Source organism: Falco rusticolus, chromosome 4 (assembly GCF_015220075.1).
Source record: "Falco rusticolus isolate bFalRus1 chromosome 4, bFalRus1.pri, whole genome shotgun sequence".
In the NCBI taxonomy this organism is placed as follows: Eukaryota; Metazoa; Chordata; class Aves; order Falconiformes; family Falconidae; genus Falco; species Falco rusticolus.
Genome location: NC_051190.1, coordinates 72401819 through 72428942, shown reverse-complemented (window position 1 = coordinate 72428942; position 27124 = coordinate 72401819). Strand labels below are relative to the sequence as shown.

Here is a 27124-nt window from a genome sequence, read left to right as displayed (position 1 = left end):
AATGTTCTCTGGTTTGCATTTGCTGTCCTGCTGTCAATTGCAACTTTAATCTTAGTATTTTTTCCTATTCTGGCTGTCTGTGAAAGTGTGCTCTCCAGTTTGTCCTCCTGTCAGTCTGATTATTTAAATGGAGGTGACCAGGGCTGTCTTCATGCTGTTTTCTCCTGATTTCAGTGTGTTGATTTGAGTACTCTGGAGAAAAATGCTGATATAATGAACAGAGATGGTGCTGATGAAAACACTCTTCCACGCCTGGCTGCTTTAATCATTACTCTTGCTCTCCAAGGAGTCTGTATGGGGAAAGCAAGTTTGCCCTCTCCAGAATTCTTTATAAAATATATTTTCAGTTCTCTAAACAGTACCACTGAGCTCCAAGTGACAGGTAAGCTCTTTATTCATCTCTAGTTGCCTTTTGCAGCACACAATTGATGTAAACTATGCCTAATTATTTATGCCTAATAATGTCTAAAAGACTTTTTAAACTTAATTTTCTATTTAAATGCCATTTCATTTTAACGTTGTTAAGTAGTCTCTTCTAAATTTAAAAATGAGGTTGGAAAATAAACTCCTTATTTTGATAATTCTCTGAGAGGTATAAAACAAATTGTTACTGAGATTTTTGAATGTGTACAGTCACATTAATTTATTACTTAATCACTCAGCGTGGTCTGAACTACCCAAGAGAGGTCTGAGAGTGTCAATCTAGGTGTGAGGGCAGAGTTCACTGGGGCCTCGTTTACATTGCTTCTTTATGCAGAATTTTATACATTGCAAGACTCATTTAGGGGTAGATGGGATAATTCATGTATGGAAGCCAAATTAGACACTTCAGTCACTCACACCTCAGTGTAGACATACCCCCAGAAGAGATGAAATAGATACAGGCCACTCTGTTTTGGCCAAATGTTCTCTGGTATCTGCCTGCTGTACCTAAAAACACTTTTATGGTTTGTGCTTCCCTACCCACCTTCTGATTTTAGTACCCAGTAAGCAAGCCTGGAATATGTAAAGTTTATTTTCATCAAGAGCTTTGTTACTAGACATATCAGAAATGTTACTTAACCATAAATAAATAGAAGTACAGGAGAGTTCAGAGTGGTCCAAAAAAAATATATATAAAGAAAAGAAGACACGTGTGTTGAGCTCTCAGAAGCTGCTGTTGGGTTCTGTAAAAGATTCTGCATGCTTAGCAACTTAAGAAGCTAAACCATCGACTGAGGGGCCCACTATGGATTTAGAAGGATATTATAAGACATCTACTTTCCCATGTTTGCGGTAGCCGCTAATAGCAACACTTTGCAATCTTTTCAAAGCACCTTTAAAAAGTTACATTAAGTATGGGTTAGAAAGAAGTTGAATTAAGCACAGGTTAAAACATTTTTACCACTCTTAGGTTACACAGAGGTACACTGAACCACAGAAAGAAATAATTTTAAAAAGAACAACATCCTCACCCCTGAACTTGCACAGATTGTACTTGCATAACTGGTTTTGCAGCAAAACCCTTCCTTTAAAATTGCTGAGCCAGATCTTCTAAAATAATTGACTGGCAAGAATGGATGGAGCCATCTGGGCACAGTGCTACTAAATAGCTACATATGGTGAAATCAAAGCCCCCAGTGAAACAGTTCCAAGGGTTGGTGGAGTTAGGGTGTCATTCAGAGAATAAAAAAAAAAAAAAAAAAATCTTAACCAGTTTGTTACAGTGTAAGTGTATTTTAAGCCTAAGCTAATTCAATGTCCCTATAAATTTATTTAAATTCTTAATAGTTACTGCAGGAAAGAGAAAGGAACTGGCAGTGTGGAAGAAAAGATGATTAGAGTTGACTACATTTACAAAACAAATATGGCTTCAACTCTGTTCAGGTCTGTTTGCACAAGAAAGCAGACAATCACAAGCCTTTTTGTAAGATTTACTATTAAGATTATACCATTTTATTTTTCTGAATAACAACATTAAAGGATTATCACATTGAAACTTTCTTAACCTCATTGATCTGAATTCCTTTGAAATTAATTTCTGGACTGCTTTTGTTTCCAATGGACAAACTCAGGTTTACAGAAAATTACCACTATGGCTTCCTCTTGAAAATGCAGGGGTGAGGGAAGGTGCTTGGTAAGGTAGGACAGAGCATGCCTCCTCATGTAACCAGGCATTTCATCAACAGGCACACGCATTGCCTTCAAGCTATGTCATGGGATACATCCCTGTAATGTCTGAGATTTGGATTAGGGATCCTGGCATTCTGCTTCCTACTTCCTACTGTAAACAGGCATGCTTCCAGATTTACCAAAGGAGAAAGAAAATCCACTGCCCTGTGTTTAGCTTCTGAAGTGCAAAAGGCAGCATAGCATCTTGAACATTGCTTTCAAGGCACCCTATAGAGGACTTGTTTTCCTGGTCTTTCTGGACTATCCGAATACCTGGCCATGGCGCCTTAGCATGATATTCCATTTACATGGGAAAAATTGAAGAATGGTGAAGCTATTTAGCAGTAATTTGTAGATAACTGGCAGAGACTGATGATTAAATGGAAGATGCATTGCCTTTCAGTCACAACACATCCGTTTTCCTCTGAGAGAGTCATAGGCAAAACATGTGAGTGTGGTACTGTAAAGAAGGAAAGGCTGACTATATAGGTGTCTTGAACTTCTAGAAGTGGTAAGCAGAAATTACCTACAATATGAGACTAAATAGCGAAAAAAGTATTAAAATGAGGAGTTGAGTTAATGTTAAAACTAATAAACCCAAAAGTAATTGTTAAAATTTTGTCTTTTCAAATGTGTATTTTCCCATGGTAACGTATCTGTTTTCTAATGAATTACTAGAACTAGAACAACTACTAAATGTGCTTACAGCCAGAAAGACCTGCACTGTAAATGGGCAATTCCACAGTCACAAAAGAAGACGTTATAGCATGGCAATCAGAGGTATTGGGACCAGAAATATTCCAGTCAAAGGAAACCATACGAAAGGAAACAATCTGAAAGGATATTTTGAAGATTATGAAAGTAACACAGATTGGGAACAGGTTAATTAATTTTTTGGTATTATAGTATTGCTCATAGAATTTTAGTGATAAATGTTGAAATTGGTTTGCAAACACTACATTATTTCTGAGATAAAATCTATTGGTTTCAAGAAGTCATGCAGGTACTCATTAAAAATATCTTTTTATAGTTATATTTGTTTAAATATTAATTGGGGGAAGAACTTTATGGGTGTTGAATGTGTGGTTAAAGTAGACGGGAGGGGCTAACAGAATGGTGTTATGTGAAATCAGGTGTTTCTTCAAGACACAGAGGACTGTAGTACCATAACTTCAATGTTTTCACACATTTATTGGAGATTTCTTGTGCTTTTATGTTACAGAACTTCTAGGGCTCCTTATGTGACCTTGTAGAAAGAAAGGTGGTTCTATACTAAGGAAAAAAAAAAAGTAAATTAAGATTTCTGTGTAAGTTGTGTTCAACAGGCTTTGTAAACTGAAAATTAGGCATTTCCAAACACTTTTAGTAGCCATCTATGGGGTCCAGAAGCCTCCTTTATAAAGTACAGAGTCTGTAAGACAGAACTTTAGCTACTACCTGGTATTGTCTTTGAGGGCTTTGAAGGGCAGCAGGTCATTGCAGGTGATTTTATCGTTATCCTAAATATATGAAAATAAATTAATTTTGTTTATAACAGTGATTAAGACGATAACTGACTTCCATCCTTGAGCCTGGAAGGCATTCCCTAGACAAAAAAGGAGACTTCAAAGTATATACCTTGTATATAATATCTACATTTGAAATATGTACTTCAAAGAATAAGTTTCTGTAATTTTCAGTACTTTAAAATTTAAGTTAATCTAAAGACAATGTTACTTCTCCATTTAGGAGAATAAGCAATGCATAATTGACTTTTGCTGTGTGATCACTTTGTGATGTGGAGACAAATGGCTTCTGGTTAAATGCCATTCTGATATATATTTAACTGTGTAATTTTATTGCATTTGGACTACATACTCTACCAATACATTTATTTCTTTCCAGCTGACCACAAAAGAGAACAATGCTAATCAGCATTTAATGGGATCTCAAAATAAATTTAAATGAAGGTCATTTTAAATGTGTTTCACGTTAATATTAAATTATGAAAGACAGAAATCAGTAGCGGTATTATCTGTGCAAGAAGTAAAGTTGTTCTCTAGCAGTAGAATAATTTATAAAACACGGGTTTTGATTTCTTGAACTTCTGAAACTGACTGTAACTCAAAAAGTAAGTGTGCAGGGGAGTTATCTGAGGCTTGGGAGTCAAACTGAGAGCCAAATAATCTGTATAGATGAAAAAAAAATCACAGAGAAACATCAGGATAGTAAAGAACTTATCTTCTGTGTAATTCCTATTTTCTTGGTTTTATTCCATTCCTCTTTTGAGTTATGTTGATTTTCTTTGACATATCATACCATTAGAAGGCTTTGTGTTTTGGTGTTGTGTTGCTAATTTTGTCTCCTGCTTTCTGCACATATGTGATAGCTATTGTTCTCCATTAGTAACAGATGCTACTACATATGAGGCATTGACTCGTTTATGGCTTGTTTGCTAACTACGTTAAGATCTGTAATTTGGTTTTTAGGTAGGAATTATATTTTGAAACATTATCACAGAAGAAAGGTCACTGCTTTCTTTTTAAGTCATCATTGTCTCTACTGATTTAAAAAAATGCATATAAAACAAGTAGCAGATGATCTAATAAAGGCAATAAAATTAAATTCCGTTAAACTATGTCACAATAGCTATGTATTAATTAGTTATTCCTCATTGAAGAAACATAGATTTTGGAAACCAGAATCACCTATCCATCCATCTATTTGGTTTTTCATATAAGAGTATGCAAATTAGATTTACTTGTTTCTTCATATCATCCTCCAGGGGTACACACGTAATTGTTTTACTAATGGAGACTTAGCACTCTGTCTCCCTATGTTAAAAAGCTTAAAAGGCTAGGGCTTGCAACTGGAAAAAATGGAAAAGATGCAGGTCCTCATGTCTCAAGTCTTACAAGAATGTTTTACTAAACAAGCATTAAGAATTAAGTTTTTTATGTGTGGGCAGACAGTTTAATTTCCAGATGAGATCTTGCTTTTTCATTTAAAATTCCTGATAAAAAAAATCACAAAGTAAGTTCACAGTAGTCCTGTACCTCACCTTGTCTATCCTACTTCTCAAAACAAGGCCAGCATCAAAGTCAGATCAAGCTTCACAAGGCTGTGTCCAGCTGAATTCTGAATGTCTCCAAAGACAGAGATTCCACAGTCTTTCTGGGAAACCTGTACCTGTGACTTATTGCCCTCATTTTGATGGGATTTTTATTATAGCAAATTGGAATATTGCCTGCTGCATATAATACCTATTTTCTCTTATCCTTTTGTGTAGACCTCTGAGGGGACTCTGGCTCTGTTTTCTCTATAATGCTCATCAGATAGTTGAAGACTTAAGATACCCCTCAAAATTTTCTTCAAACTGAACAAACCCAGATCCCTCAGCCACTCGCTGCACATCATGTGCTGTAGTTCCTTACCCATCTTGGTGGCCCTCCATTGGACTTCCCTCAGTTTGCCAGTGTCTGTCTTGTACTGCTGGTTATAAAATTGGACATAGTTCAGATGTGGACTCCTATGTCTTGAGTGGAGGGCAATAATCTTTCCAGTACCTGTTGGCTATGCTCTTGCTAACGCAGCACAGTATGCAGATAACTGTCATTGCCACAAGGGCACACTGGTGATTCATGTTTAAGTCATCTGTCAGGACTCCGAGGGTTTTTTCTGTAAAGCTCCCTTCCAGTCAGTTTTTCCCAGCCTTTATTGATTGACACATCAGGTTATTCTGTTTCAAGCACAATAAATTTGTCTTTGCTCATCTCCATGAAAGTCTTGTCAGCCCATATCTTTGGCTTGTCAAGATCCCTGTAAGTAGCAGCCATGCCTGTCAGCATATTGACTACTTGTCCCAGCTGGATTTTGTCTATTAATGTGATGTGGTGCACTCTGTACCATCACTCAGGTCATTGGTAAAGGCATTAAATAATACCAGTCCCCATACTGACCAGTGAGGAATGCTACTCGTAGCCAGCCACAAGCTAGACTTCCAACTTGATACCACCTGGTGTTCCCTACTTCTAGAATGAAAAATGGTGCCTAGAACAGGCAAACTGAAGGCCTTTTCCAATACGGTAGCTCCTGAATTGTCTTCATGCTCCCCTTCTGCTTGGAGGCAGAACAGACTAGATCCAGGTGGCAAGATCACCTGTTACCCTGAATACTTGAATGTGGTATTCAGAATAAAAGTATCAGTGCACAATTCATCCAGTTTTGTAGTGAGCTACACGGCCTATTTTACTTTGCTTAGGCAGGAGGGTGTTGGTTTTTAATTGGGTTATTTAAATTTTTTAATAATTACAACTTTTTTATTTAAATAGTAGATTTCTTTCAAAGGAAACCTAAGCTTCAGTGATTAGAAAAAGAACATTTAGGAATCCCTTGATTCTCAGGTGCATACTAATTTAAAAGAAACAAGTATTTATTTTCTAATTGAATCCCTGCTAATCAGATGAAATTAGGAAATTAAGTTTATTCCTTTAAGTAAGACAGTATATTTGATCTGGAATTCTTTTTAAAAGTTCTTACAGAAATTGCCACTAGAACTGTTCTAATGCTAACTGCTCACGTTTTCACAAGAAGTTTCATCCTGGAGATGAAAAACCAATTATTCATGAAAATTTTTCAAAATATAAACGATCCCAAGAAGTTCCTCTTTTTGACAAAGAGATGTTTCTAACAACATAAGGTAGTTGAAATTCTTAAGTACCTCTAATAATACAATTATTAATTAATCTTTAAACCAGATTTAGACTATCTAACATCTAGTTTGCTGACCTTAAAGTGCCATGTCATTGTTAATAGGATTTTAAAAACCAACGTAGTTCCATATCTTTCTAAAGATGCAGCACAAGGACAAATTCCAGTACTGTCTTGATACAGGCAGTATCTTACATAAATAGCAATATTATTGCTATTAATGTGGTCTTTCATTAATAGCTAAGAATATGATTTGTGTTAGCATTAAAATATTTTATTAGCACGTATGACAATAAAATATTTAGAGATATTATTGTGTCAGATCCTCATAATGTTAACAAGCTTCAATAGAAATTGTGCTACATCATCCCAAAGATGCTGTCCTTTCTAAAATATATATAGTAGCATCAAGCTGTAACTAGAAAAAACAAAAAAGAATCAGAAGGAATTGAAGTAATTTAACCAGAAAAAAGTACATGGAAAACAAGGGTTTTTTTCTAGGCTGTATAACCCTGTGTTCTTCTAAGATTCCATATTTAACCTCAGCATTAAATGCAGGTATATGCAACTTAATCAGTAACTGTGTATACTTTTCTACATAGGTTTGTTTCTCTGCCAATGAACTTGTGAAGATATTTTTTAAAAACAGCTCTTCCTCCATTTCTAAGGACCATTTCAAGCAAATCAGTCCAGCTATTATTCAGCAGCTATTAAGCTGTTCATGTCAACTTTCTGACTCCAAGAAGACGAAGCTTCCACCAACAGCTTTGGAAAGTGAGTTATGTTCCTATCAGGAAAATATTGTGAAAATTCAGATAAAAGGGAGCAGGGGCTTACCTTCTGGAGACATTTCATTCACTGATAAACTTCAACCAAAACATGATGAGATTTATACGCTCTGTAATTTATGCACTCTATATGATGTGTATGCTATGAAATTATAATAGTACTATATTGACATGTGAGGGAAATCAATGGTCTACATGACCATCTTTAGATAACTAGGTCTTTTAGGAGCTAGTAAGCATTCCCCACATCTTGCTGGCCAGCAATCTTTATGGAACAGCATTTTCCATCTCTGAATTCTATCTGTACTTAGAGCTACATGCATTAAGTAGCTTGTGGAAATGACCTGAGCTATCATTCCCTGGTGTACAGATTAATTGAACTATGAGTGTGAATAAAAAAAACCCTGTTAGACAAGGTCATGGAGGATCCACACTTGTGGATATCCCAAGAATAGTTATAGGAGAAAGAAATACACAGAATAGGAAGAAACATTATATCTCCCCATGAGGCAGCAGTCCTTTCTTATGTTGTCTCTACCTGAACACCTTGTAGTATTTACTGCTTTTATCTTTTCTATGCTACATGGATATGCCCATTTTTCAGATGAGGAATCAAGGGACAAAGAAGGAAAGGAACTTATCCGGGTCATAGACAAGGTTCATGACAAATTCACAGTTGAGTGAGATTCTACCAAGTCTAAGGCCAGGAGTCCTATCAATGACATTTTGGTGATCTCATAAAGCTGAGAGATTTGTGTAGATGAGAAAAGCTGAACTATTCAAACACAGAATGGAATTAATAAGAGCCTTTTCTGCAGCCCTTTCCCTGTGCTTTTTGGAAAAAGGAAGGTTTCCATGACCACAGGAACACTTCTGCTATCTTGAGACAGACAAAAGACTTCATGTTTGGCCTCTATGTGGTCTACTGACCCGAGCATAGGCTCATTAATTTTATTCTCAGTTCTATTTTACTGTCAGTCTGTGCTGTTTTGGCTAAGTCACCAAGTCCTGACCTTCCATAAATATCTGCTATACCCTTGTATTTGGATGTGGTCTGTGAAATTTACTGTCTAATTTTATGAGGTGCTGAGCACTTGCAGTGCTATTGAAGTGTGAAACATTGTGATGCTTTTGAATCTTTTTGGCATTAATTCCTTTATGTCTGTTTCTCGACAGTGTTTTATATGTATCGTAAGACTTTCATACAGATTAATCAGGATTTATGTTGTGCAAAAGGTTGGAATTGTGAGCAGTGTGTAACTGAAAAATTACGAGTAAACTTCCAAAAATCCCAGTAACCTGGGAAAAATAGGTTGGCGGTCCTGATGTAGTAACTAAAGGAGTGTATGTCCACAGCACATTTATAAACATTATTTGGACTGAAAAGTTTATGCTTAGAACCTAATTTAGATGACTACATTCATCTCAGGTTTTAGACCTTGGTTTGTTTACTGAACATGATTTGGATAACAATGTGGTGTTGACTGTAAAGATACACAAGTGTGGCATGTGAGGACATAGAATAACAAGCATAAATCTGTTAAGAGAGGAAAGAAATTCAGACCAGCATTCACTGTCCTGCTCCAAGTGTCTCTAAATCTGCATAGTGGCAGTCTGTTTAGCTCTTTAAGGCCTGAAATTTGGAAGCGTTAGACTGTATTACCTGTAAAGCCTGAAAAAATGAGTGGTTTTTAGGCTTCCATTTCAGTCATATGTATCATACTTGACTAGAAAAATCTATGTGGCACAATGAATCACTTCTCCTCTGTATGCTTGTACACAGAGGTGGCAAAACAGCCTCAAAACCAAACACAAATATGAAACAAATACTCAAACACAAATACTGAATGATTAAATGTGCGCTTGTTTTGTTTCATTTGTTTTTCCCTACAGAATACGGTTACAGCACTGTTGCTGTTTTACTTATTACTATTGGATCTATGTTTGGTACAACCCTCATTTTATTTAACTCCTGTCAAGAAATCTATACACTCATCTTACAGCTGTTTGTTGGTTTGGCTGTTGGGACCCTTTCTGGAGATGCACTGCTACACCTTATTCCTCAGGTATGTAATACACACTTTTGTGTTTTCAAAATGTTGACACATACACGCGCACACGAAGAAAAATTTCATTTAAATCTGACTGATGGTCTTCTGTTCAAAAATAAAGCATTGCATGAAATCTGTGAATGAACTATCCAGCATTCCAATTACATTTGCACTTTGTAGTTCAGATTCCAAGCAGTAAGAAGCAGAAATCAATGAATGACGAATTCAGAGAAAATAATGTTCCTGTTTTCACACTTTACAGAAAACCCATGTGTCCTGTGCAAGCTGGGTTTCTAGATGTGTATTAAACTCTTTGATGAGGTAGATTCTGTAAAGTATTCTAGGATAAATTCTTCAAAGGTTGTACGAGGCGTCCACAGTCCACACATTGTTCCAGAGAACCAGGGGCTATCAACCTGATTAATCCTGCTGCCTAGAACTGTAATAAAATGGTTGCTATGATTTTTTTTGTAAATTAATAACATGAATTTTAAGAACAGCATAGTGTGTAAAACAGAACCAAATTTTCCATTGTCTATTCATTTATTTTTGGCTCAGTCTCCGCTGATATGGCATAACTGTTATGACTAGACTTCAGTTAGTTGCTGAAAGAGAGCTTCACACCCTTGCTTGAGATTCTGGTCAAAATGTTCTTTGTACTCAATACATCATCTGTGGAAGCAGAACTGGGAGAGTGGTTTAAGGAAGGCAGTTCTCAGTGAATGTCAGACAAATGCATTTCTTTAAGAAACATTGTTTGAGTGTGGAAGTAATCTCCTTAACCATTTTTATGTGATGTATCCAGTAGCATTTGAACTGCCCACTTTTCAGAGCAAAGTAGGGCTAGCTACCATGTTATGCCACTGGGGAAAAAAATGGAAGCATGCCCACCAGCAGAAAGCTTATGGATTAATTTCAACATGAAGATGATGCAAGTAACTTTTTAGACTTTAAAGATCAATGTACTCCAAACAAAATATGCTCTCTCTATACATATTTGTATAATACGTATGAAAAAGGGCAATTTAATAAAGCTTTCTCTAAAAATAATGTTACTTTCACCATTGAGAGATGATGAGGCTCCTAATAGTTCATTTCATCCATCTACTATTCAGCCTTCTAGCTCAAAACGCAATTTAAATTTGAAAGAGATGGCGAAAGAAAAAAATAAATTGAATTAACACATTATAGATTACTCTAGCAGAAGTTAAAACATTGCCATTTTAATTTTTTTTTACTTTATCTCTTTTATTTTTTTAGACTCTTGGTTTACATAAACATGAAACACAAGAAGTAGAACACTTCTATGAGGGGAAAGAACATATCTGGAAACTTTTGGGAATAATTGGAGGAATTCATGGATTTTTTTTGATAGAGAAGTGTTTCTTTCTTTTGGTAACACCATGTGATCAGGTAAAACTTTGTACAACTTATCCTTTTAGAGACCTCTTTTACAGTGCACAAAATGTTAAATTGATTGTGGAAAATAATTATAATTCGTATGCATTAAATGAAGAACTAAAAATTGCCTTTCAAAGTGCTCCTTCCAAATTGACCTTCAATTTCTGTTTTGTCTTGCTCTGTGGATTTTATATGCTTCATGAATGTGTTCCATATATTTATAAGTCAAGAAGGGAACAGTTAATAGAATGTGTTCCATAAGCATACTTTCATGACTAGCACTGGAGCAGGTGAAGAGTATATCCATGTTAAATAGCAGTGACAGTTATCTACTGTAGGCTCTGTTTGAAGAGCAGGAAGGTGTAGATGTAAGCACAAGATATTTTCAAGAATGATATCTTAAAATTTCCTACTTTTTTGACCCCTATCCCAATACATTTGAGAATCTAATATGTGTGTTGCAGTCAGTAGAACCCAATCTTGTATTAATAATATCTCCTTGCTCAAAGCCATGCTTATAGTAATTCTATTACTTTATTTCTGTGTGGCTGGTGCCTGAAAACATGATTATGCACAAGGATATAATGTACCACGAAGTGTGATGGCTCATTAAGTTTCTCAGCATGGGAGGCTATCTTAATGTCACCTAAGAAGTCTAAACCTTTGCTTGTTCTGTTTTACAGGGAGTGTTTAATGACTGGCCTGGTTTAGATATGTAGCAATAACTCCCTATTCCCACTTTCCTTGAGTTCGCCAAAGAATATTATGTGAGATTAATAGAATGAGAGTATTTTGATGATGGTGATATTTGATTTGGTAAAAAGCAGTCCTTTTTATTACTTATTTGGAGGGATGTGCTTTATCATCATCGCACAATTTTAAACTTGTGTGAACTGGATGAATTCTCAAAGTTAATTTTTATATCCATCTCAGTTTCAAGTTTTAATCTCCAGTTTTAAAACAAAATAAGTTTTATCAAGCCATTGTGGTTGTCACTGATATATCTCGTTCATTTTTCATGTTTTTTTTTTAACAAAATAAGCATTAGGCAATGTTGATGCTAGCCAACAATCTTTTTCAAACATTTTTTCTTTGGAAAAAAATAATTCTTATAAATGCCAGATTTTCACAAAAGGCTGAGAAAGACTGCGCCTATGTTCATTGGGTTTCAGAACTAATTGCAAAGCATCTTCATTCAGCAGGGCCTTTCCTTAGTTAATGGGCACTGGGGACATTCCCATGATCTTCCAGTGGAATCTGAATTAAATGAACATTCAGGCAGAGGCAAATCTACTTCAACCATACAGTTGGTATGTTACCAATATGGCATTACTTCCCTGATTTCATATCCTTCTTTCTCTGTTCCTCAAAAAAATGAACCAAATTACTGTGATAAATCAATATTATTTTCCAGTCTTTATTGATTTGTCCTTTATTACATGACATGATTGTCAGGAATCTCTAGATTTTCAAGTTTATATAGAGAGCTTTTACAGAGATTTCAAACATAGGTTTTTCAACAGAGATTTCAAACATACTTTTCTTAAGTGTGTATCAGATTGATATAACAATACACTTCCTGTACTACTTTTGTTGATAAAATTCTTGAAGATTTCCCTTCTCTCTTCTTCTAAAAAAATTACCATATGTAAGGGCAGACTCTCCCATGGGAAAAACTTCAGGATTTTCTGCAGTGAGATTTAAGTACATAATTAGTGAATGGATGAAGTCTTGGACATTTTTGCACAGATTTGAAGAGTAACATGAACAAGCTAGATACCTGGGAATGGTGCTCACCTCGAAGATACAGAATTTTCTGTTGATCTGTGGAGAGTATCCAGACAGATATAAACTTTGAAAACTAAATTGACTTATACCTTTTAACCTATTTTCTCTTTTTTTCCAACAAATATTTCTGTTTATACGTAGTATCTAGATACATAGATTCCTGGTTATTTAAAAAAGAATCTCCCGAGATCTTCCATAATGTGAACTCCATTTTACTAAAGCAGTTGTGATGGGTAAGAGCCACTGCTAATCTCCCAGACACAGTTGGGAAACTCTCAATTGAATGCAGAGCAGACAGGCAAGTGAATGTTTACCAATTTGTAAGCCACGTCATAGCTTCCTGTTTATGGCAATAAATGACCTTGTCATTCCTCTCAGCGGCAAGATCATCCTAAAGTTCTGTGTAGATCACATGAACTAGTCTGGTTTAGCTAGCTTCTACAAAAGTGGCCAGTTTTTCAGAATCATATGAGTAATAGTAAGACAAACAGTGGTTGACTAAGAAAAGCTCGTAAATCCTGCAGGTCAGTGATTAGCCTTACAGTTTCGATTCAGAGTTCAAAGCGGTGGCATGTGAATAAATATTGTAAAAGAAGTGGAACAATTACTGGAATTCATATGACTGGCTGCAATCATGGGAATTAAAGATTTTTATTTTTCCTTTAAAATGTAGAATTTAAAACCCAAATCTTTTCCCTTCCCTCCTCATGCTTCTACAGCACATAGCCCACATCACAACCAAGCTCATATGAGCCAAGAATCATATCCTGTTTTGCAGCCAGTACACATCTCTGCTACAGTTTTTGGTGCGGTGGCTTCTGTCCTTAAGAAAGCACTCTTTCTTGCTGCTATTGACTGTCTACTGGATGCCATAATAATTTTGATATATCTTTTTTCGGAGGAAAAAAAAAAAGAAGAAAAAATATAGTGGTTATAATCTCAGGTTTTTTTCTAATTTCAGGCAAACAATTTTTTTGGCTTATCTCACCCTTGCACAAATTTCTAATAGTTTCTCTAGTCAGAAAGAAAAGCCCTAGGGAGATAGGGCAAGAGAAACATTCCTCGTGTTCACCCTTCTCTCCCCACAGCTGCAGTTTCTGTTAATTAACCATTAGGGCTGATGCATCAAATTAACTCTCTAGGGTAAGGACAAAGATACTATCTTTTTCTTCACTTGAAATAAGGGTGAATTTCACTCATTGCAGTGGAGTCTCCTCATGTGTTGCTACGCCCAGCCAGTGATGCCTGATGGCAAGACCAAGCCCTAACTAAAGGCCAAGAGGCAAGGCACTGGAGACTGTACCACCCTGAAGAAATAAGCCCCTATGCCATCAAAGGGTGTGAAACCTACCTATGATAATCTTTTTTAGTCTCCTGTTTTTGCAGAATAACTGTGAAGAACATGAACTGCAAATGGTGTCTATCCATTTTTTTTCCTGGAAAACCTATAGACATCCCATCCAGCAGGAAAATGCAATCATCCAGTCACAACAAAATCAAAAGATACAATTTGAATTACAATGTCTTATTTAGTTCTGCATTTGGCTCAGATTTTTTTGTATTCAAGCAGAAACTTGATTTTCTTGGCTTACAACATTGCTTATGAATGTGTGTCTTGCTATCTAAATTAGATTGTAACCTTTTCTGGACAAGGGAGATCTCTATTTTATGTGTTTCTAAAGTAAGAATCACACTTCCAGTCCTCAATAAATGATTCTAATGATATATATGCAAATAATAGTGACTAATTCAAAAAGCTTAAACTTATTTGGTATTTTCCTGTATTTATAGCAGAGGAAGAAGCCCTTAACACTGATCCATTATCTTTGCTTTTAACTAGAGAAGTCCAGAAGATTCTGAGCCCGCTGAAGTTCCTCCGGAGAGTAAGGTGATCAGCAAAAGAAGTTAGTATCAATAAAAAGACTAGACAAGTAATAGGAAAAGCCTTCAGACCTAAGATGGGAATGAAAGTATGAAGCTGGTTTAGCTCTGTGTTTGCCATGTGCTACATCACTGTATCTGATGGTGCTTGGCTATATAATTTAACCTCTGCTTAAAGACGTTTTCAGCTGCCAACCCTGTAATTGTGAAGTTCATTAATCTTCTGCTGTCTATGCTTTAGTTTTTGTTTACTCACTGTTGCAAACTATTTTTCTAAAGCCTTTGCTTAAAGCAAAATATTCAAAATTTAATACAAAACAGTTTTTTGTAACTGTAAACTTTGTTTGGGCTTTTATTTCTGAAGGTAGTGAAACAATTGTTTTGTTGGCTCACTATACTAATAGAATTCTGCTTCCTTCTTCTCTTACACTGTAAAGCAATAGCCTTTTTAAACCAGTAATGATTTATTACATGTATGGAATTACAGGCTCATGATGGCTCTTAGTTTTAGGATAATCCATTTTCTTCAGAGAGCTTCAAAGTAGTTCCTGTCTTCTCTGTTTTGTTGCTGCTTAATCCAAAAAATAGGAAAATAGAGCATAAACCAAACCCTGCCTTTGACTGAACTAGTGTGACCTTGGTGAATTTAGTAGAGTTGCAGTCATTCAACTGAGCAAATAACACTTTAATTTGCATCAGTTTATTTACTATAAACAACTCCCCTTTATTTTGTGATCTCAGATCTCAGGTCATCAGTTTGATTTATTTAACAATGTAATTAGCTTCTTCTAGGTTTTTAATATTCTCCTCTGCTCTTGTGGACATCACTTCCATTTCTGAGGCATTTGAAATCTGAATTTCCGTTTCTCCAATCTCATCTATCCAGCAGTACACAATCCAGTGCCAGTTTCAGCATGACTATCTAGTCCATCTCTAGATGTTCTGTTCAATCATCACTACCTTCTAAGCACAAACAAATTTCTAGTGATCTCAATGTTATTTGTTCCAAATAACTAAATTTTGTGTATAAGTAAATTTGGGATAGTTTCTCAGTGATGTTCTTTGTTTGGTTCCATTTTTTCTTCATACCTCAGTTTTACCTCTATATTACAAATCACTAAGTAAAACCATAGTAGGGAAAGTAGGTTGTATTGTTTCGGGGGGGGGGTTGAGAACACATGTTTTCAGAAGTTTGTATTTTTACAGTTCGTATAAGTAGCTAAATGCATAGACATACCTGGGTATCTTGATAATGAGCTAAACTTTTAAGTGTTGTTTTTTCCCAAAATGGAATGGAATCTGCAGCTCTAAGACAGAGGCCTGACATCTCCAGATATGTCAGACTTCACTGTAAACACATATCAAGTAGGACTGCAAGAAGAGTCAGTGACCTTAGATAGCCAGTAACTCAGAAAGCTAGAAGCTACTGGAAGAAAAAGATATGTCACTGGCCCTCTCCTCATTTATCCACACTTGTTCTATCCATATCTGAAAAGATCAAACAGTAGCATTTATATTTTGTATGTTCAGTGAGACCTTATATTAAGTAGAAATATTTTTGCTGTATGAGTAATGAAAACATTGGGGAAAAAGATCTATTTATGGACAAGTGTTTGTTTTATACCCTTACGCAAAGCTTAAAAAGCTTAATTAAAATCATAGAATCATTGAATGGTTTGAGTTGGAAGCGACCTTAAAGATCATCTAGTTCCAACCCCCCTGCTGTGGCAGGGACACCTTCCACTACACCAGGTTGCTCAAAGCCCCATCCAGCCTGGCCTTGAACACTTCCAGGGATGGGGCATCCACAGCTTCTCTGGGCAAGCTGTGCCAGTGCCTCACCACCCTCACAGTGAAGAAAAAAATCATGGAATATAATTTGCTATGAGCTCTGATCCCCTATTTAAGCAGAGAAAATTATCAAAAAAAAAAAAAAAAGTAAGGTGGTTTAAGAAGAAGAGGCTTTGTAGAAATACTTAGGGGTATAAATTAATAGTTAATAGTTACTGTTGCAGCAATATAATGCAGTAAGGTAATTGTTAGTAATGAGGTTGCTTTAAAATAGGCTGAAAGATAAGATAAACATTAAGATAAACATTCAGATTTGTTTATATATGCATCCTCTTAACTTTCAGTCAAGTAAGTTCACAAAGCTTACATTTGCAATTGCTCCATAATGTTAACCTGATCCCTATGTTTATTATAGACATAATATGAGTTCCAGTAACCTTGGTATGTCTTCTTCAACAATCCGATATTTGAGTAAAACAGACTAATATTATCTCGGCACAAGCCATGATTTCATCCTTGCCAGTGCTTGTTACAAATCAAAAACTCAACGTAATGCAGCAATCTATTATTTCTGTGTAATTCACACTCTGCACTATCGATTATAAACTGCCCATAGTGTTTAGAAAGAGCTGTGCAAACTGAGGACATCCATGTCTGGCTCTGTAAGCTGGCAGGAAAACCTAACAAGCCTGCCAGTTTTTCTGAACCCGCAGAGCTCCCAGGCAACTAGGGAGGATTTTTCCGAATACAGTTGTTAGACTTTTATGTGCTGTGTGTTTTTGGTTTTTTTTATAATAGTCTGAAGACTTCAGTTCTAGCCAGTTTCTGCAAGAAAAACATTTCCCCTATCACTGTAAAATGGTCATCTCTGGAAAAACATTACTGAAGTGAAACCCTGTCATAACTATATGCAAATAGTTCTGTGCAGCTCCATGTTAGCTCCTCAGACTGTCATACTATGTCTTTGTGGAGCCATCAAAAGCCAGGAAAATACATGCTTAGGGCCCAAATCATGACCCTGCTTCTTCAGGTATAGAAGCAACCGTTTTGCACAATGTTCTGTCCATACTGTGTATGGGAAGCTGGATGAGCTTCCCGAGAGGCATTAGGAGGTCCTGCTTGTAAGATTGTGGATAAAATGGATAGAACGAAGTACAGGATAGGGGAGTCAATGATGTGTTGCTAAGCCTAGACATTGAGCCGATATATGGAGCCTCATTGCTACTTGAAGAAATAAAATCTCTCCCCATGACTGTATTCAGCATGCTACCCAGCTGCCTGGGTTACAGGCTGGACAGAGACACTGTCCCTAATTACTTAGCTTGATTTCAGTACTTGAATCACCAGCACCTTTCCACTCAGATGCCTGATCATGAACATCCAATGTACTGCTCCACACAAAAGCAAGGCCACAGAACAGTATGGGAAAGAAAAACAGCTGTCTGCATCCATGAGCGATGCTGCAGATAGGAGCAGCATGAGCATAACAGCCATTAATTGATAGGAACAAAAGTTGGAAATGAGTACGCTGTAACGCTGTACTAACAGCGATATTCTGAGGCTTGTTGCCTTTCGTCTCTGTCTTTCACTGTAATACAATCTCATGAAAAACAGACCCTGAAAATACTACTCTGTAGTGGTGTGCTTTACAGTATTAAAAGGATCAACTGCATGAGATCAAATATTCATCTTCATTGTCGCTGTGCAATTCTGTGAGCAATGATGGAAAAATTCCTGTCTTAAAAAAAAATAATAAAATAACATCTAGGAAAAGTTGTGTGAATTTCAGCAACCAAAGAAAGATTAATGGAAACCCTTAGGATATATTGGGAGACTGGACTGAAACCTAATTTTAAATTTTTGTGTAATAGTTGACCTAGTAAAAATAGGGAAGCTAATTCCTGGTATTTGCATTTCTGAATTATTCTACAATTACTTTTTTGTTTCAAATATGTTTCATAAAATTATATGAGAAGTCACCAAAAAACCCAATAATTTGTAACATAGCAAAAATTACAATCTCTGTGTTAAAACTTCTGGACTTTTTTTGTTGTTTGTTTGTTTGCCTTTTCTTAGGTAAGAAAATTAGCTTGTTAGCAATAATGGTTCTGGTGGGTGACAGTCTTCACAATTTTGCTGATGGTTTGGTAATAGGAGCAGCATTCTCGTCCTCAACAGAAACAGGTGTGACAACGACTATTGCTATTTTATGCCATGAAATTCCTCATGAAATGGGTAAGAAATATATATGTGTGTATTTCTCCTGATTGTCTTTGTAGTTACAGGTTTCCCAAAGAATTCTTACCTGAATGACATTAGTGGGAATTCTTCTTGCTTAATAGCATCATGAACTAGAATATTAATGTGTGAGATGGATATACAAAGACACTGTTTTCTCTTTTCCCTCATTATTGGATGCTGTTCTCATTACTGGATGCTGTTGCATCTCACCTTCTCCAAATGTAAATGCGATCGGGTCAGGAATGACCTGTTATTTTAATGTGTACAGACAGAAAAAAATAGTACACTGTGAGCAAGAGCCATGTGTGCACAACAGGCACACCTGACACAATGGGCTGTCTTTTTAATACGCAGCAGAGCCATTTAACAATGTATTCTTCACGCTACCCTCATTCCTGCTGCTAACCAAGAATAACAAGATAATAAAAGAAGATATATGATCCCTTTTACTAGCAAACAGGACAGAAAGATCATTCCACAAAACACTGCTCTCAGTTATCTCCTTGTAGTAAATCTTCCAGTATGGCTGAAGTTGTTCCTGACATTGTGTTGATCAACATATATAAGCTGGCAAGTCTGGGATGAGAAGTGCAGATTCTCATTTCCATTCTTTAATAACTAAAGACTTCATGCGCTGTCTATGTAGAAAACTTCCCCAAACGCAAGGTTGGGATGGGGAATTGCTGTAAAACTTGTAACCCTTGTTTGCATAGCAAAGACATTACCAAAATACTGAACACTTAACTCCAAAGACAGACCTTCTTAATTCTGGGGCAGTAGTGCCCCAGTGACAAAGTGGTATTTCTACACTCACAGAGAAGAATTTAAAAAATATTTTACTGTGGACTTGTTATGAAATTGTTTATTTTAGAATAAATGTCTGTGATGGGATTCTGAAACAATTTACCAAAGTTAATTAGGTCTGAAATCAGTGGAATTAAACTCAAACTGGAATCAGACTGGCATAGGTTTTTCTGACTTGCAGCACCTGTAAAACACTCAAAGACCATGCTGCAAATATACTCACTGGCAACTTCCCAGCCAAGAAAGATTTAGAAGCTCTGGGAAAGCATGTGACTTCACTTTTGTGTGTATCCAAGTTGGAAATGTCACAGAACATCGGGGCCGCTCCTGCATACTATCTTTAGGAACAGCTAAACAAATACAAGTTGATGTGCTTTTTTGGGGGTTTGGTGTTGGGTTTTTGGGGTTTTTTTTCACATAGGATGAGTTTATAACTAATTCTACAGAAATCTCAGGACAGTCCTCATCATTCAATATCTTTGTGCATATCTGAATTATTTGCCTTCATTGTTTGTTGCCAAGAGTCTTACAAATATATTTATCAGCTAAACAATAATTTTTCTGTCTTTTTCTCTATGCAGGAGATTTTGCTGTGCTGCTAAGTACAGGGCTTCCCACGAAGATTGCAGTTTTGATGAATTTTATAAGTGCGCTAACAGCATTCTTAGGACTTTATATCGGGCTTTCTGTATCAACTGACCCATGCATTCAAAACTGGATTTTTACTGTTACAGCTGGAATGTTCTTGTATTTATCTTTAGCAGAAATGGTGAGAACTTCAGTCTATTGTTATATTTTCCTTCTAACATAGCCACATCACAGATGAGTGTCTGACAAATGCAGGTGGATGGATTTGGAGAGAAATAGTTCATAAGCTTGTTGGGAAGAGCATGTTGTCTGCCCTGTGTGTGTACAGTGCTTAGAACAATGGTCTGGTTTTGTTCTGTGTCACTGCCATGCCAGGTGTAATTAGTAATAAAAAGGTGAAATAAAAGACATTAAAAGGGTAATATATGAGAAAGACATAAAGGCTTTTTAAAGGGGGAAAGGTAAACAGTGTATTTTTTTATGCCTGAAAGGGGTAGTTCCTACAACATAAAGAAATATTTGAACATACAGGGGGGGTTAAAATCTTGAAGAAGTTAGTTATTTTTTTTCTTTTTACTGCCCTTTTCTTCATATATTTTTCAACCATTATTTCAAGAAAAAATTGCTGTTTCTGAACTAAAATGCAAGATGCTTATCCTGTGCTCTTCCTGCCAGCCTTTCCATCTCAGACAGGCTTGGATGAGCTCCTAAGCAATTAAAAACCTATCAGATTGCCTCAACTTTTTCATATTTGCCCAACGTTTTTCATACTCCCAATTCAATTGCAATAATATGACTATGGAAAGACAAACTGTGAAGATACACAGTAGGAGGGTGAAGATATGCAGTAAGAGGAAGGTCTAAGGACTATGGAAGAGTGTGGTGGAGTCATAACTCATGCAGATGCCTCAGGCCATGTCATTTATTGAAGAGATGGCTAACTGTTACACTTGTAACAATGCAGAACTTAATTACCTTGCCAGCTTTGTCACCAATGTATGATAATTGCAAGCTTCTGAACAAAGACAGAATATTTTAAGTGATTAGATCAAGAGGGGGGAGGGGAAAAGAGGTCTGTCTCTTCATAAATTATTACCGTGTTTTTCCCAAGCCTGGCTGTCTCTCTGTTGTGTTCACTACCACCCCCCACCTCATGCCTGAGATATCATTTACCAGGTTCAAGGATAATACTTTAAACTTGATATGCCAAGCCAGTATTATAACCTACTTAAAAATCTACTTGTAATAATTTACCTTAGACCTTGGGTGTATTTTAATCTATTTTTGTTACTGTAACAGAAGTGAATATAAAGTGCTCCTAAGAGCTTATGAGGAAACTACCTAAGGACTGTGGATGTTGTCAACAGTTCTGACTGAGGTGGTACATAACAGACAAGACCACTGTGTACCAAGTTGCATCTTGTTCTGATGCAAAGAAATTTGCAAGTGAGGTTACCTACCTAGTCAGTAAGCATGGTTTTACTAATGTGGTTAAGGATGATTTAAGCATATTTTTTCCATCAGTGGAGGATCAGCATCCATCAGGGATCCACAAGCTCCTAGAACAATACCATGTTTCCCCCCAAGTCTTCAAAGCAATATGCCAGCTGTAAATCCCAAGAGATGACACAGTTCCAGGCAGAGACAGGGATATGTTCTCCCTTATTCTCAGCTTGTCCATAATCTTGTTCTCGATGTGAAAATGAGAAAGAAGGGAGAGAGAGAGAAAGGAGGATCTTATTTCTCTCACCTCCCTTGTGTTAATAGGATTCCAATCAGTCTTTCTCTGCATTTTGTCAAAAGAGCTGCCATTGTGTTGCTCACCTCCGTTTGTCAGAAAGTGTTGAATATCCCAGAGATTATTTTAGTTTAAAAAATATTCCTGTAGCACTGCAGGAATCTATCAATCAGAAAAGTTTTGCATGCTTGTATAGTACATCTCAAAAGAAAATCAGCCATTCTTTATGTATTTTTCAACTTCCTTCACATAAATAACTTCTGTGCTGCATTCTCATCTACAAACAGCAATCATCAGTGTTGCTGCCAATGGTGTACAAATACTTAACGGTGTACAAAACTTAATTATAATTTTCAGTATTTGTTTTATGGGCTTTCACATATCCATGTGGTTGTCAGAGCAGCAGTAAAATAAGAGAGCACAGTTTAAACTGAACAGCCTTACTGGTTTCTGCACTGAGGCAGAGGTTCATTGGCAGGACAGCACTGTAAGCCTACTGCCACAGTCAAAGTTGCACACAGCTACTTCTGTGGTTAATTAAAGGATTTTCATTTCTACAAATGGCATTCTATCTCCATTAACAAGCAGGGTAGACTAATCATTTTAGAAATCTAAGGAAAAGGACAAAAGATAAAATTATCTATTTCCTTCATCATTTTTCACCAAGGGATTATGCAAAACTTCATCTTCCCAGTAATTGGGGAAGGTGGAAGGGAGGAGTATTTTGTCTTGCAAATGTGTATGCACAGGTGTAATATTGCAACAGAAATTGTTTGTTGCTTCAAGATATGCATGTGAGTAAACACCTGTAATATTGTGGGTTTAGTTGCTGTTAACTGAAATGAAATCCCCTAAAAAACAGCCTTTTATGAGCAGCATAGTGAATTTTTTTGTACTTTATATCTGTTTAGAGGTCATAGCTATAATTGTAACTTTGCACTATTTCCAAAGACCTTTTAATGAAAAACATACCTTTAATTTGAATTGAAACCTGGTACACCAATATATAGAATGGAACAGACCAACTCACTCCTGATGAATTGTTTCTTTGACAAAACATTTCCCCTTTTCCTTTTGGGAAACAAACTTGAAAATCCTGTATCAGCCTCTTAAATGAGTATCTATGAAGTGATTATCATGGATAAATATTTATGAAATCACATGCATTGTATTAAACCCCAAGGACTGGGACAACATTTCTACATGATTATACAGATTGTGGTGGTTTATATGGTTCCTGATTAGAAAGACTATCTAATTTGAAAAGATGGAGACTGAAGCAAGAAAGACAGTAAGGGTATCAATAGGAGCTAGCCAAACACTCCCAGAGGCAACTAACTGAAGTTTTCTCTGATTAACCTTAAAAATCTTTTTGATTTTGGATATAAAAGAATATTTTTAAAGTGACTTGTTAGGCCGTTGTAGTGTAGTGGTCATGTCATATATGCCCCAGCTTGGTAGAACTCCTGTTTACTCAGCATGCCTTCTTTCAGCATGCTGCTTCCTAATTCTTCATATCTTTTGTGTGCCCATGATAACATGAGCTGGAGTGGGAATTCAAAATCACATAGTCCCTCCATTAACAGTAACTTTTTTGCCTCCAACAGACCTCAAGCATTAGCAACTGCGATGGCATCCAACAGCTTGGATGTAGCTCTATCTTCCCTTAATTTGCAAAGTGTTTTGCATCTGCCCGTTGAATAGGCTTACACTTCCCAAACAGCAAGATTTTCTCTGCTGTACTACAAACATTTGTGTTCTGAGGGAGCTGGGGTACCATAGCTGATAGTGCGTCAGCAGTCAGCTTTTATTTTCAGAGATAAGCAGGGATGTCACACTAGGTAAGGCTATATAAATGATCTGTGTGTTTGATAATATGCACATAGGTTAGGTGTAGGGAGCAGATATCTCCACTGGACATAGGAAGGGTAGTACTTGCTGAGACTTTCTTTTTAAAAGTTTCTTAGGAACTTACTACACGTGTGTTAACTCAGAAATTAGCACTGACAACAAAAAAGAGAAAACAGCTTTTGCAGTGGGAAGAGAGAAAGTTTCCTATTTAGAGCACTTGTTCACTCAGGCGCTGGGGAAGAGGACAAAATAAACTGATTATAAGGATAAATAAGAAACACCAAAGGTCTAGACTGAAACCCTGGATTCAGGCCTATGTCTTAGTTAAGTTTTTACTTATATACACAACCAAACCCACATGCTCCAAACACTTACAAGCTGTCAGTTCAGATTTTTATTTACATCAGAAATTTGAGGTGTTCATATTTGCTTTAGATTAGATGTTTCTAATGGTCCTTAAATACATATTAAATATAACTACATGAGTTTCTAAGATGTGAATTTGTACCGTAATTTAAACGACTGCCTAGTTGTTACAAAGATTCAGGGCATTTGGGCGTGCCTGTTATTTTTATGCAGAATTTTAAAGCGGAGGCAGATTTTTCACTGCAGTTTTCTTTTGGGCTCATGCCAACTTCCAGAGATAGAAGAGTGCAGGAAAGGCAGCCCCAGAGACCCCCCTCTGACAGAGGGAAGGATGAGCATAGCAAACAGATGTAAACGTACCCCGACAACCTCCTTGGTCAGCACCACTCCACTGTCTCCCAGTGGCTGATGCTGTTACAGCTCCTGCGAGGAGGCTCTGAAGAGCAGAGGAAATAAGTAGCTTCATTCAAGCGCAGGCTGTGAGAGGAGCAGGAAGGGATGATGGGGGAGTGCCAGGACCATTCACTTCTGTTTTGAGGTTCACAACAGATAGACAAAAAATACCCCAACAAACCAAATCCCAAACAACCAAAACCAAAGGTCAGTACTGGGCCGTTACCCTGTATTTCCTAGGTTGATGTGAAATCATTGACAGTCATTGGTGTCTCCCCTGGTATATAAGTACATAAAGCACGAATACTGAGAGAGTCTGAGCCTGAGGCATCATTTTCACAGGTTCTGTTTGAGACATACATTTTGTTTAAAACTTTGATCACAGAGACAATGTAGGGTGGCAGGTCAATCTAAGTAGCTTTTAATATGATTATAAACAGCTGATGCTCCTTTGCCTGATTTAAGACTCACCGAGAAAAACACAAAACGTAATTTTTTCAAGCATATTTTGAAATTCCTGTTTTCTACTTGTATGTTTACTAAAACCCAAGTAAATAGGAATGTTGCCAGTTATTTCAGTAAGAGCAGGATTGACCCTATATATAGCACTGAAACAAAAAAACTCAAACCAGTTTATTCCCACAAAAGGGCATCACTAATTTTACTAAATAGTCATTTCCTTACAGACAGCTGTATAAAATTACTAAAAACTATTGAGAACTTAACAAATTTTGGACTCTCATTTATAATTCTTGTTGGTGCTAGTAAAAGAACCAAAATGGGCAGAGTTTGATTTATTTAAATATTTCACTGTCAAGATCAGTGTTGTTATAATGTACAGAACATGCTACAGATTAATAGCTATATTCAGAAACTCAGCATTTTGAAAGTTTTTTTTGAATGGTTTGCCTTGTTTTCCCATAAGACGTTTTTCCCAGAGATGAATATATCTGGCTCTCATTCTGGTGTCTTATTCTTTTTTTAGCTTCCTGAAATGACTCATATTCAGACACGGCGACCCTGGTTGATGTTTCTCCTACAGAACCTTGGATTACTATTAGGCTGGCTTTGCCTCTTACTTTTGGCTATATATGAACAGAAAATTAAAATATAAGTTTTCTGTTGGAAATCTTGAAGTACCACTTGTGACAGTGGGTAGCATTATTCACAATTTTGTCATGTCTGCTATAGTGATATATAAATTAAGTTGCTGGGATTTTATATCTGAACAGTAGATAACTATTTCACTTTATTAACTTATTGTTCAGATTTTGTAATTTTTTTTGTAAACATGAATGTTTAGAATTATGTTCTATTTGTTACTGAGTTTACCAGATCCCATGCTCAAACTCACAGGAGCTTTTGATTAGTTTTTATTGAGACTGTTCTAGTTGAATGCTCTAAGTGATCTCTGCCAGTCTGATTGAAAGAATAAAACACTTTTATATGCAGTAATTAAAGGGGACTAACCATAGTTGAATAATTCAAAGCAGAAATGTTTTTTGCCTCTTAGTACAAAGAATAAATGTATTTCTATAAAACTACAAAGTACAGCAAAACTGAACTGTTAAATGGCATACAGCAATCTCATAATATCTGCACTATCTACTTTGTCAACATGAAGATCGTCAGTAGTCATAGCTTACTGGTCCTCTGTGGCAGGTAAAAAATGACAAGTGTAAATGTTGAAATTTATCATCTAGAAATCTGAGAATGCCCTTTTCTGACTTTGATATAGTTTCTCATACGTGTGTTGGAATCTGTGATAGTCAAGCATTGGACTATAGTAACTGTTTTCCCCTGATATCCCTTCCAGGCTCCTCAAATCAAGGGATTCCTTGAGCCAGATGTTGCTTCTGAGTCACCGTGTTTAACAAACACCGATAGTGCCTTCCCCTCAGCAATTACCTTATTCATACATATGCAATGTGCATTGTGGAAAGAGCTTTTTCAGTTTTCTAAAGTGCATGTAGCTGTGCTCTCTTAGAGCCTCACTGCGACTCCTTCTACCCCGAGTGATTTTCATATAATTAGTCCTCTTGATTTCAAGGGAGTTCTGCATAAGTTGAGATGACTCATTTAATTTGGTATTGCAGAACCAAGCCTGAAACAAACGTACAAATTCTGCCATCGTTCTGAGGTGCTGAGAAACTTCCAGGAGGTACTGAGCAACTTCCAGGAGGTACTGAGCAACACAGCTGTGTGATTTCTGCTACTTACATGCTATCATTTTTTGGTGTAAGGACTCCCTCCTTCCTAATTTACATTTTTGTATGAGAATTGAGATGCATTCTCCTCCCCACCCCCACCCACCCCCAATGAACTGTGGAAATCGGGAGAGCAAGTTACTGAACAAAAATATGCATCTTGATGCAGCAGGCCGGTATTTTTTCTTCCTTGTCTTAACTCAAGCTTGAAATATGGCTGCGTTATGACATGATATTCCTGTCTCACAATGTGTCCTGTGTTTGACAGCTCCTAGGGAAGGTACAATTATTCTCATATTACAGAGGGGACAGCACTCTCCTAGGGCAGACTGTTGGAACTGTCAGTTCTCAAAGGCTTCATGGGCACCTTACTACCTTATCAACAAAATGTAAAGT

At 36.6% G+C, this 27124-nt stretch overlaps 1 protein-coding gene across 3 annotated transcripts in view; it reads left to right on the top strand.

Moving 5' to 3' along the window:
* The window catches only part of SLC39A12 (solute carrier family 39 member 12), a 34069-nt gene extending 7189 nt beyond the window's left edge, over nucleotides 1-26880 (top strand). The window contains exons 3-12 of one of the 3 annotated variants that reach the window (XM_037385365.1): nucleotides 175-382; nucleotides 2830-3032; nucleotides 7443-7614; nucleotides 9522-9694; nucleotides 10940-11092; nucleotides 12283-12390; nucleotides 14709-14772; nucleotides 18617-18775; nucleotides 20167-20354; nucleotides 25507-26880. In XM_037385365.1, the coding sequence (XP_037241262.1) occupies nucleotides 175-382; nucleotides 2830-3032; nucleotides 7443-7614; nucleotides 9522-9694; nucleotides 10940-11092; nucleotides 12283-12390; nucleotides 14709-14772; nucleotides 18617-18775; nucleotides 20167-20354; nucleotides 25507-25635 (1557 nt within the window). In that variant the 3' untranslated portion in view covers nucleotides 25636-26880. Of the gene's footprint in view, nucleotides 1-174; nucleotides 383-2829; nucleotides 3033-7442; nucleotides 7615-9521; nucleotides 9695-10939; nucleotides 11093-12279; nucleotides 12391-14708; nucleotides 14773-18616; nucleotides 18776-20166; nucleotides 20355-25506 lie in introns of all 3 variants that reach the window. The other 2 variants (XM_037385364.1, XM_037385366.1) reach the window with 2 other exon arrangements.
* The last annotated feature ends 244 nt before the right edge of the window (nucleotides 26881-27124 follow it).